The sequence below is a fragment of the Podarcis melisellensis genome, assembly GCF_964234715.1.
Source record: "Podarcis melisellensis genome assembly, chromosome: 7".
Classification (NCBI taxonomy): domain Eukaryota; kingdom Metazoa; phylum Chordata; class Lepidosauria; order Squamata; family Lacertidae; genus Podarcis; species Podarcis melisellensis.
In genome coordinates, this window is record NC_138539.1 from 48,501,617 (window position 1) to 48,514,836 (window position 13,220).

The 13,220-nt window shown below is 39.1% G+C and overlaps 1 protein-coding gene across 1 annotated transcript in view; it reads right to left on the reverse strand.

Moving 5' to 3' along the window:
- Window positions 1-13,220, reverse strand: part of APCDD1 (APC down-regulated 1) — a 38,163-nt gene that overhangs the window by 19,658 nt on the left and 5,285 nt on the right. The window contains exons 2-3 of the mRNA XM_081918108.1: window positions 8,979-9,162; window positions 6,033-6,564 (exon numbers count right to left, since the gene is read on the reverse strand). Coding sequence (XP_081774234.1) covers window positions 6,033-6,564; window positions 8,979-9,162 — 716 coding nt within the window. The remainder of the gene's footprint in view (window positions 1-6,032; window positions 6,565-8,978; window positions 9,163-13,220) is intronic.

A 13,220-nucleotide genomic window follows, 5' to 3' on the forward strand; every position in this document is an offset into this window, starting at 1 on the left:
TAAATTGTGTTAAGAGTGCATATTCTTAATAACTGTCCTGTTAATGAATCACAAATAACAAAGTGTCCTGTTATTGAATCACTGCAGGATCTATCTAATTTACCGTTATTTGTGTGAATTCCAACAAAGAATGCAAACTGAAGCAAATAAGATATATGATTTGGTAAAGGCATAATTTGTTTGTTAATTGCTGTAGATTGTCATATTAAATAGCTTAACATATTCATAAATATTAATAAAATATATTGGTTCTGGTGGCACAAGAGCAGAACATGATGAATGTGTCCTCAAATCAATTGATTATATAAACATACCACTATTTTTTGGCTCATTTTTTTGTGTTTAACAGCTAGAATTGGCCTGGATCTCCCTAGAGACTTCTGAAGGGGCCTGACTGCAACAACCAGAAGGCGCTGCCAACTGACCTGTTTGTGGGGCGTTTCCACCCACCCCTGGCATGCCCAAAGTAAATAAATTATCTAGGCTGCAACTGCACGTGGCCTATACTGCATACTCATTTACCCTACCGTACTCATATCTTTTCTTCACAAAACCACCTGATATTTGGAAATACGGTGGTACCTCAGGTTAAGAACTTAATTACCACTGTAAATGTTTTGCATGAGAGCGTGTGGTGCTGTGGGTTAAACCACAGAGCCTAGGACTTGCCAATCATAAGGTCAGCGGTTTGAATCCCTGTGACTGGTTGAGCTCCCGTTGCTCGGTCCCTGCTCCTGCCAACATAGCAGTTCGAAAGCACTTCAAAGTGCAAGTAGATAAATAGGTACCACTCAGGCAGGAAGGTAAACGGCGTTTCCGTGCGCTGCTCTGGTTTGCCAGAAGCGGCTTAGTCATGCTGACCACATGACCCGGAAGCTGTACACCAGCTCCCTCGGCCAATAAAGCGAGATGAGCACTGCAACCCCAGAGTCGGCCACGACTGGACCTAATGGTCAGGGAAGGGTCCCTTTACCTTTACTCATTTCTTTTCTTCACAAAACCACCTGATACTTGGAAATAAATGTTTTGCATGAGAGCAATCAAAATGCTGCACTGAACAGCTGCTATTACTCCACTAGGAAGTGCTGCTTTAACTAATGCAGCTACACTATTTAATAACAGTAATAATAATAATTTATACCCCACCATTCCGGCTGGGTTTTCTCTGCCACACATGCATTTGGGATCATATTGTTGAAGAGTATGAAGTTTATATGAATTTATGAATAAAGACAGTCTTTATATTTAATTGTGAATAAATGCTATTTACTTAAGGACCACAAAGAAGACATTTTAGCAGGGAAAGTCTGCTATATTCTGTGTGCTTGAACAAACTTTTGAGTCTTTGGAAACGTGCTCAAATTAGCAGCTTGGCTTAGATCTGTCTGGTTTTCACTTTGGGTCTTTGATTTATCATCCTGCCGCTAAACTGCTGTAAAGAATTTGGAATAAGATCAATTCTGTTCAGCTTTAGCATTCCTAACATATCCAGGAATCATTTGCTTTTAATTACCACTCAGTTCAACCATATTAGTAGTATAAATGTGGCTTCCACATCCAATTCTGCAGCTTTATCAACTTAAATATCTTCAAGGTTCTCTTATTTTTCATAGATGCCTTAATTATTTTAGCTGTGTTTTTATATTTTAAAATAATAATAAAGAGGAAATGAAACAAGCCTTGCCAGACAGATTCTGTACAATACACCTGATTCACTTCAGAGGTGATTTCCTCACCCAGCACACTATGTGACCATAAAAGCCTTAAAAAAAAACAAGTTGATTTAATGTTTCTGTTTATGCACGGTGTCCAGTTTCCAGAAGAGTCTGAGACTAGTGGTTTTGAACTCAATTAAGCATTTAAGCTCATTTTCAGCTGAGTCCCCGTGGACTGACAATTAGAAAAGGAAAGAAGTTCAAAGGAGAAAGGTTATAACCTCATAGCTCCATATTTTGTGTGGTCTCAAAATGCATCCTATGCTTTCATCCTTCATATATTTAGGAAAGCCATTACGACCTATAGCTAAGTTACACAAGGGGTCAAACTGCACATGATGTTCAGATGTGTAAATGTTTCTTTGAGAGTTGTTGTTGCTTTACCCAACGCAGTTGTGAGAAGCTGTAAACTGATGTGGAAATTTGCATTGGAGGACATCTCTTTCCATAGTAGATATTTTTCCTTTCCAAATTGTTCTGTGCAAGCTCTTTGACACCCAAGAGGGGAATATACAAATGCAAATATCTTCTCATCCATGGCACACACCCCCAAAAAAAAACCACTTGGGGGCAAATTATTATTATTACAACAATTTAAAAATAAATTACAGTAATATGACTAGGGTGGGTAATAAAAAGATGTCACAGGCAGCAAAGACCAATGTCTTCAGCATAAAAGAGAAACTATATAATGAAGGTGTCAAACACACTTCTGTAGGGAAGAAATTCTGTAATTTAGGATCTGCCACAGAGAATGCCCTCTGCTGGATCACACCCACCCCCCAAATTTCTGAGGGTGGCCCATGCCCACTGATCTACACATCCAAAATGTTCTGTAGGGAATGAAGTAGTCTTTCAAATATTTAGAACATACATCATTAAACACTCTAAATACTAATGTATTAAGGCCCCAAAACTAACTGGTGACCAATGCAGCTGTTTTAAACATGAGTTTAAACATGATATTGGTTCTAAACAGAACTCCAGCCAGTAATCTGGGTGCTACATAATGGACCAGCTGAAGCTTGAGAAGATTAGACTGCTGTGGAAGTGATATGCTCCCCACTTGGTTTTGGGTTAAATAAAGCTCCCCCCACAAAAAAACCCACAGGGAAAACATGTAGTTTCGACCCAAAATATTATAGTCATGTATATTCATGTCTGCATTAAAATCAGTATCTGCATTGGGCCCCTACTGGAAACAGAATGCTTGTCAAGATGGACCTGGTCTGACCAGCCAGGAGGTTCTTCTGCTTGTTTCTCATGAAAACATAGCCATTGTGACTTTGAATAGAAGAATACAAAATGTATTTAAAATGTATTTAAAAGTATTCTGTTGAAAAATAGATTGCATTTCTCTTGCTGACATTCTTTCCTAACTGACAGAAGAAATCTATTTCACCACAGATACGTAAATATTTTGCATGTCCATTCAATGGCGCTTTATTAAGTAATTATGCGAAGCTGGTTACAAGCACGGTCACTTCTGCAAAAAATAATTGAAAAATAAAGAAGAATTCTTAAGCTAGAATTAACCCAAAACTTTTCTTCTGGAACTAATTGATGACAGTTAAAGTCTCGAATGTGGTTCCAATTGCTATAGGCATTCCTTTGAGATGCCATCAGAAAAGATGTGCAGACAGCCCCACTGCAAAACTGCAGCACTCTGCTTCAATCCCTCTTTCTCTCTCTCAGTTCCTCAGATTTACACATGATTTGCTAATGACTTGTTTCTCTCTTAATGCTCTAAACTATAACCCCTGGTCTTTTGTTGTGGCTATATCACCCACATTCTATTTCCCAGCAACGCTTTCTTTGCCTACCTTCTCAGCAACATTTGCTTTCTTCAGTAGAATTCTCCACTCCCATCGTTCAGCCCGGACACTGAGGTCCAGCGCCAAGGGCCTTCTGGCAGTTCCCTCACTGCAACGTTACAGGGAACAAAGCAGAGGGCCTTCTTGGTAGTGGTACCCACCCTGTGGAATGCCCTCCCATCAGATGTCAAGGAAATAAACAACTACCGTATCTGACTTTTAGAAGACATCTGAAGGCAACTCTGTTTAGGGAAGTTTTTAATGTTTGAAGTTTTATTGTGTTTTTTATATTCTGTTGGAAGCTACCCAGAGTGGCTGGCAAAACCCAGCCAGATGGGCGAGGTATAAATAAATAAATTATTATTGTTATTAATATTTTGTTCTGGCTTCAATTTTCAAGAGATATCATGGCACATATCAAAACTGTTACTTCTAGAGGTACAGAGGTACCTTGGGCAACAAACAACAACAGGAAGACAAAAGGGAAAGACTTATTTGAATTCAACTAGCAGAGAGGTGATGTATCTAAACCATGAAGTATGAAACGGTCATTTGCAAACTTGGACAGTTAGAAATATCAGCCAGAGTCTGTGTTCCTTGATTTTTATTCCCTCCAATCTTGATCAGGACATTGGAGGCTAGACCTTAGCAGCATGGTTCTCATTCCAGGACAACTATCATATCAGCAATTCCAAAGACAATTCTTATGTCCTTCTGTTATACCCAGTTTCATCTTTATGACAAAAGGAAGTTCCAGGTGCTAGTGTTAGGCTTATCTCAGTGTGAACCATTATGCACTCAATGGCTGCAACCTCAAAAACCATGAAAAAAAGAGCTACTGCTCACTAGTTCATTTTATTATCTGGACCCAATGCATTCTGGCTTCAGGCCCACCTTGGCACCAAAACACCTTTAGTTGTCCTGGTTGCTGACCTTTATTGGGAAATAGGGGAATGTGAACCCGTTGCTTCTCCTTGGTCGCTTGGAAGCTTTGGATACCACTGATCGTAGAACAGCTCTATGGGTTGGGAGTTGAACTGTATGATGGTTCCATGCTTACCTGCAGGGTTATTCTGAGAGATATGCATTTGGGGGATTCCTACTCAGGCCCTTATCAATGTGTCTGTGCTGCGGGGTCTCACAGGGTTCATGCTTTTTAACATATGAGGCTGATGGGTGAGGTCATTGGGGGAATTTGGGGCATGGTGTCATCACTATGCAGATGCTTCCCAGGTCTATTTCTCCTTACCCTCTGAATCAGGTAAAACTGCGCAGGTGTTTAACAGATGCCTGAAGGTTGTAATGGGGTGAATGAATCCCAGCAAGATGGACATTCTGTTGGTGGGTGATTGTGTCCAGGAATTGTGTTCTAGATAGGGTTGCACTCTCTCTGAAGGAAAGGTATGTAGCATAGGGATACTGTTTTGTCATTTGAGGCTCAGGTAGCATGGAGTGCCTTTTTCCAGTTCTCCCTTGTTTGCAAGCTAGAACCATTCCCAGATTGGAATAAACTGGCCACAATAATCCATGCCCTGGCAACCTCTTGATTAGATTATTGTAATGCATTCCAGGTGGGGCTATCTTTAAAGATGGTCCACAAGCTGCCAGAGTTCTGAATGAAGCAGTTTACTGGATTTTAAATGAACAGGTAAATAAGGCACTATGAATTTGGTAGCATAAAATATGAAGAATATAAATTAGTAAAAATCTTAGTGGATGTACACTGAATCTGCAAGTGCTCAAAAGCAATGAATTAGGTAAAGTTTTATTTGCTTCTTTTTATCAGGATTTTAATGAGCGTCTGTAGACCACACAACTGTGTTGTGACCTTAAGCTACTTTTACCTGACCTGCAGATATACAAGATTTCTAGTAAAACATAAAAGCAAAGCAAAATAGCCTCTGAGATGGTTGGCTGGTCGGCTGGAATAGTTTCCAGACATTCAAGAAAAATTGAATATATTCTATTATTATCAGGAACATTTCAAAGTGCATGGAAGCTTGGAAGGGCACAGGCTAAGGGAAAAGATGGGAACCTTATTACTTAAGAATCTGTTTGCCACAACAATACTTAGAAACATATTGAAGTGTTAACAACAAGAAACTATAGTTTGGTTAAAGGAGGAAGTACAGCTTAGAATGACAAAAGACGTAATACAGGGGTTGGGAAGCTCTGGCCCTTGAGCCCTAGGCAAGCTAATGTAGCCTGTTGGGCAGTTTTGCCATGCCCACCTGTCACTCACATGACATTGTATGATGTCAGGTTCAGGTCATGTAAAGCTGCGGCTCTCAAAAAAAATTGGGATGCAAGTCATAAAGAAGCAGCAGTAATAAGGGATGTGAGAGGGCATTGGGCAAAAGCTGTGGAGGAAATAAGACTCATGCTTGTGGCATATGAAGATCTTTGCATGAGAGTTTTTGGCTTAGGTATTTGGGGCATTTCCTGCAATAAAGGGATACTCTTTGCATGTGCCTTGGAACTGAAAACCGAAATGTTCACATACCTTAGCATTTTGAAGAGGGGGCTGGTAACTAGATGGACGATAATACATCCTCTGAGCAGGATCAGTGTGTATGTCTCCAAGAAATAGCTCCTCGACCAAGTGATCTAAATTATGGTGAAGGTACTGTTTCTCCACACGGATTAGTTGAAGCTCGTGCATAGCAAAATTCAGCGCTCTGGTGCATTCGTAGCCATTCTCTTCTCTCCATAAATCGTAGCTCACATTCTGCTCCCAGGCTTTATCTTCTGGTACAAATCCAGGGCATGTGCGGTTCACCAACTGACTTAGTCTCTCAGCCACTGCCTCACTATGGCAGATTATCTGTATGTTGTGCAGCTGGTAATCTGCTTCAGTCCCTCCTCGAATGATCCAGGATGCTTGGCGAAGGCGGATTTTGCCACGGATAACTAAGGTATAGATTGGGTTTGTGCATCGGTTACCTCTGTAGTAAAACTGATAGGCCTTGAATGTATTATTGTGGTAGAATCTGTAGGATCTAGTGATGAATTCTGGGCCTGACCTTACTTCACAACTGTAACCAAATTGCAAATAAAAGCATAAGCTTAATGAGGTGTGAAATGAAGTATATCAAAGTAGTCAATAAGAAGATGACAGCACTAATAACACATTTAATTAACACCACAATATTCGCAATAGTGAACCAAAATAGTAATTTTTCTTATCTTCCTTTACTTAACATTAAGTTTCTGGTTTCATTTTTTAAAAGACGTTTTAAAAGGTATATTAGTTCTATGCTGCATTTGATACTTTTATTTTCATTTTATTGCTGACTTCCTCTTTTCTCCACATTTAGTGCACCAAGTACTTAGAATTGCAAAGGTAAAGGTAAAGTGACCCCTGACCATTAGGTCCTGCCACAGACGACTCTGGGGTTGTGGCTCTCATCTTGCTTTACTGGCCGAGGGAGCCGGCGTACAGCTTCCGGGTCATGTGGCCAGCATGACTAAGCCACTTCTGGCGAACCAGAGCAGCGCATGGAAACGCCGCTTACTTTCCCACCGGAGCAATACCTATTTATCTACTTGCACTTTGACGAGCTTTCGAACTGCTAGGTTGGCAGGAGCAGGGACCGAGCAACAGCTGTGGATTCGAACCGCCAACCTTCTGATCGGCAAGCCCTAGGCTCTGTGGTTTAGACCACAGCGCCACCTGCATCCCTACTTAGAATTGTGGCAACTCTATTCCAAGTACTGTCAAGGAAGACAAAGATTTCCCCCTACAATACCATTATCTGTTCATACAATACCATTATGTGTTCACTTTTGCCACCAGGCAGGCAGTGGTGGATCAAATGCTACTGCTGGCAGTGGCCAGAGTAAGGCCCTGAAATAGAGCATTATGGGTGTGAGGCAGTGAAGGGTTAGCCATGGAGCTGCTGAGCCCCAGGCTGTTCCAGGCCCCCCACATGCACCAGCCTGGAGCTGCCACAACAGAAAATAATGGCTGGCATGAGCTGGCAGTGCTTCAGATATGACAGCTGTTTTGATGCTCCTGGCCAGGGTTTAGAATTGCTTTGCCTATCATGCTTAGAGTAAACCCATTGAAATCAATGGAACTTCAGGTGACTTCAGTGACTCTACCCTAAGCGTGAACATGTCTGGATCCAACTTGACGTCTTTTTTTCCTTCTTCAGTTTTTCTTAAATATGTATATCTAACATGAATAAGCTTCTGTCAAAGCCTCTAGACCTGAAGATAAATATTCTCATAAGCTCAATAGCTTTTCAATGAGCCCCTTCCTGTTTTATTTCTGTGTGACAATGTGGTTATGTTTCTTAAGAGATAGGCAACACTTTTAATATATTTCTACTTCCATGGTGATAAAATCAACAAGGAAAAGGAATGACCACACCTGCCTGGCTTCAGGCAAGCAAAGTAATAAACATGCTTTAATGTGTTTATAAAATAAACCCAAACTAGAACATCTGAAATATTTGTGTAAGGCTTATAGTTGCAAAAAAGAAAAAAGGGTTTTTAAGCTGAGCTCTTCCTAGTCTGCTTGCTTTCTGCAAGTACAACAGATTCCTCCTAAGTGATGGGAGCCCAACATCTTCTCCCTGACTTTCCAGTGATATCTGTGGTGGATTTGAGTGAGGATTACTGCTTACTCAAACACTATTTTTATTAACTTCAGTGATTGGTTTGCCTGAATAAGGACTGCAGGACTGGGCTTGAAGGGAATCTTATATCCCAAGGAGCCTTCCTAAGAAAATAATTGCGAGTACACAGCTGTATATTTGCAAGCTGAGACTACAAAATAAATACCTCTGCCTAACTGAATGTTTGTGATCTCAGATAAGCACTTGTGCATGCTTGGGCTCGTCAGCTAAAGCTTCATAATTTCATTTTGTTAATGAACTTTGTTTTATACACATGTCACATGATACAGCAATAAAGGCAAGGATTTATTCACTCGCCCTTGCAAGCGGTCTGAATAAGCAGATGACATATGAACATCCTATGAATAGGCTGGCAATTTTCAACAACACTGTGGTTTCCAAAGTAAGGAAGACTGAAATGCCTTACTGTTTAATATACAGACAATAGCCACAAAATTCTGAAGGCTCACTTTTGTCACCAGAAAAGCTTCTGTGTCCATAGGAGAAGTTTTCAGCTTTCCTCTCAATAGCAGACCCCCCCCCCGCCCCGCCCCCACAATGTAAACTGCTTTAGAAGCATTTTTTAGTTTAGGGAGGCTGCTATATTGAAAGAGAAAGAAAAGACAAAAACTCACTGTGTACATTAAACTAGCTGTGAGTTTAAGTGGATTATAGCCTACCAAAATATAGTTAGTAACCAATCTGTACAGTATGGTGTCCTACTTTTCTATGTCTATAAAGTACTTGCCTCCTGACATTAATGTCTACCAAAGCATTGTAGCATGTTTTCTATATAGTATCATCATCATGTTTGTCGGCAGTCTTACCTGGTGGAGACCCAGTGTCCCTCGATAGTAGGAGGCATTTGCACAGTAATTCGGGCTCCATTATGAAGATGTTTCAACATGTGAGGACACTGTGACTCCTTGAAGGTTCTCCACGCGCTCTTCTCTAATGATCGAGGGTGTGACCTGCTGTCTGGATGAAGAAGTGCAGAACCTTCTCCCAGCCCTGTGAGAAATCAGAGATGGCATATGAAATAAATTCTGGTGAATTTGGAGAACTAAAACTGTTTGCATATAATGACTATAATAAATAGCTTTGCTTGCTAGTAATCTTCAGATGTGAAAGACTCCTTTCATGAATGGGCTTTGTACATTTGATGTATTTAGGGTAGAGTCCCACATTATGTTCCTGTGCATAAGCACTCAAGTAGGAGGATCAGTGTATTTTATTATATAAAAATGGGCATGGAAATTGAAAGCATGTAGAACAGCTTCCTCCTCACAGTGGAATATATACAACCATATATCTAAGAGACAACTTCATGCAAGGGAAAATGCTTTATTTGTTGCCACAGATACTTACTTTATTTTTTTAACAGTTGTATTTTTTTAAAACAACAACAACAACAACAACACTCTAGGATTATCAATGACAGCATTCTGTTTATCATTTCAGAAGGCAACAAACTCCCCCTGCCCTTTCTCTTCAAACTTCTTTACTAAACAAAGTCCCCAACTGACCACAAATGACCAGAAATTTACTGAAACAGCCAGGCCCTACATCTTTCTATACCATTTCTTTAGTTTCAGAATTTGTTTCATGTTCTAATAGTTAACATGGCCCCATAGATTTGCATATCATGAGCTGCTATTCTGGTGCCCCACAGACCTGCTAAGTCTGTTAAATGAGGACTGAGGTAACATCAACCAGTCGTGCGCATGTACACAATGCTCACTTTAGAAAATAAATAAATTTGGAAAATATACACATACATGTAGTGCATTTCTAAGTAAGTTTACTCATAAGTATGTCCCACTAAGCTTAACGATGCTTACAACAAAATATATTTAGGATTCTACTCTTAATTGTGCAGTAGAAAAGCTATTTACCATCACCATAACTTGTATATTTGGACAAACTGTACAATATGTTGACTGCTATGTGGAATGGAAAGATATGTTAAAAAGTGAAAATAATTTTGAATCCATCAGTTCTTGAAACTTTCCTTAGATGCTGTATGCATATAGCAGTCATGCAGAAACATAATTCTTGGCATGCACCAGTTCCTTTATTCTGATGTTGCGTTGGACAACTAGTTTGCCACTGTGATTCAGTGAATAAAGATTAGGATTGAGACTTGGGTTCCAATTCCAGCTCAGTCACCAGTGTACTGTAATGATTAAAACAACTTCCAGATCTGAACTGTCATTTTTAAAGCTGCAGAACTTCCATCTTAAAATTGTTGGAAATCTAATTTATTATGCAAGATTTAATGTATACATATGGTTTTTAATACATGAAAGAATCAGAGAAAGACATGGTATTTGCATATAGGTGAATTTCTGCATTAAATATACTGAGGCTGCAATCCTGAATGCACCCACTAGTGAATAGGTCTCACTGAACACACTGGTCATGTTCAGACACTGCACTAAACCGTAGCTTAGCATAACATCAGTGAGCTATGGGGTTCACGTGCTTCTTTCCTCTCCTGCACCACCAGGGAACCATATGCTGTTTTGTCCAAATTAGCATTAATAAACATTAACTACGATTTGTTCAAAACAATGTTAATGTTAACCAGCTTATCAGTTCAAAGCCAGAAGCAAATATTTCCTTACTTCTCCTTCCAACTGTGTCAGAGAAGGACAGCAGTGAACACATGAGCACAATGATTGCTGTGGCTTGTTTACATCACACTAAACTATAACATCTGCACTGGGCTCTAGACCTTACTTCTGAGTAACCATGCATAGGATGCCTCTGTAAGGCTGTTAGTTAATATTTCCACGAGGGTGAATTAAGACTTGCTCCATTTGGTACAAAGGCTCAATAAACTGAGTTCTTGTGAAACCTGTAAACATTAACTCTGTTATTACAATATAAATACAATTCATTTTGTCTAGCAAATGTTTCAAGTGAAACTTATCAGCTTTTGAAAGTTTCCAGCAAATAAAACACAATTTATTTAAAGGAGAAGCCTTTGTTTATCTAATCAATTCCCCTAAACAAATATATAGATATATATTGATGTGGGAAACAGTTAGATAAGCTCACCACTACCGATCCTAATACACTGCAAAAAAAAGAAAAAGAAAAAAAGATTACATTGGAGATTATTATTTCTCACTGCCAAGCAGATGTTTCTGTTAGTAGCTCTGCTTTAGTCACTCTGGACATCAAAAGGATTAAAGTCTTGAAAAATCGCCAAATTCATTAAGCAGGAAAGTCTAGGCCTCAGCAGAATACTGGCAGCACTGTAAAAGGTAATGATTATATATGCTTGCACAACCAGTGTCTATAGATCACATTGGGGTGCTGTAGCACACTGCTGCAAACTCAGTGTGACAGAGAAGATAATTAAGCTTGGGGCACAGTTTGCCATTTCCCCTAACAATGGGGTCTCCAGGAATCAGATGGCAGGATTCGTCCCTTTAACTGTGTCTCTGACTTTTCTGTGTCTTTCAGCAGGAGCCATTCACTTTTATGAAAGAAAGATGGCTCCCATTCAAGTCTGCACTTCTGGTTCTTGATGGTGGACTGGCAGCCAGGCACACAGCATGTACTTCATTGTTGGCAAAGATCAGGTACAAATGCACATCCAGATGTGTGCTTTTTGCATGTGATTCCCCAAAGGTGCTGTAAATCACTGGGTCTTTTAATACTGGTGAGAACATACCTATTATTTGAAGCACTGCAAGCAATTTTTATTATCCATGAATCCATTGCCAATGATATGCAGCATCGCGATGTGCTCAACTTTGGATTTGGCCCAAGCTGGTCAACAGCATTCAGTACTGCATACACACATGCAATATTAATGTGAGAATTATATTTAGATCTACTAGGCTACAAAAGTAATTGACCGGATTTATGGGGGGAAATTAATCAACTTCATTTATTGGATTTCTTACCTGTCCTTAACCAAAAGGCCCCAGGGCAAGTTATAATATAAAAATATAATATTAAAATCAATTAAAACAATTTGCAATCAGAAGTAGATCCTTAAAATTCTTAGGCGTAAATGTTTAATTGGGTAAAAATATCCTCCCAAGATTTAAACAGTGTGTGTGGAAATATTTTAAATACATGTATGTATCAAAACTTTTTCAAGACCTACACTCCCAGCATTTAATTAATGAGAACATACATTCTGAAAGAGGGGGTTAAATTTGTTTAGTTAATAAGGAGGCAGGTTTATAATAACTCAAGTTATTAACTCATCAAAAGGAATATTTTTGTGCCTGCAATTATGCCTTTTAATCTAATCTACCACAGATTTCCATTTTCAAAATTAACAGATGGAAAGAAAAAATATCAAACTTCGGTTCAAGTGGGATCCCTAGTTTAATAAATGCATGTGATAAATGTAGAACAGTATTGGTCCAAGTCCTAATTCTTAATATTGGCTACATTTTTCACCTATTAGGGAGGCTACATTTTCACCTATTAGGGAAAGGAATGGAGTCCTGTTGCTAATTAAATCACATAGAGAACTTTTTGTGATAGAGCAACCTATAAATGCTGTAAATTAAATATTAAGAAAATCATATCGTAAAACAGGAACACTATCACACAAACACATTCCAAGAAATTATAAGGTGTAATATATATTTTCATGTACAAATTTTGTACATTGTGTATTTGAAAGGTTCAATAAGGCTGCAACAAGTACTACCTTGAAGAATTAAACCGAAGATAAGCAAATGTGAATTTACCGAACAACAACAAAAATATAAATACTGCAAGGCTGGTATGTCTCTTCAAATAATTTGTGATATTTTAAAACTGAATTAGCTAAAATGTTTTGAATCCACCTTTGCTGCCCATCTTGTTAATCAGAGTTGCTAGAGAAGAATGATGTTAGCATTTGACATCTGAAACATTTGTGGCTTTTTGTATAAGCAGAGCAAACCACGATAATGGACAAGTTCCAGCTGCAAACCTCTTTTGACATTCAACAGGTTTTATTTTGATTAATGAACACAAGGAGGATTTTTTAAAAAGGCTAGTCCTGTGTTGTTGAGATACATTTATGAAGCAATATTAGCATGGATCTGAAT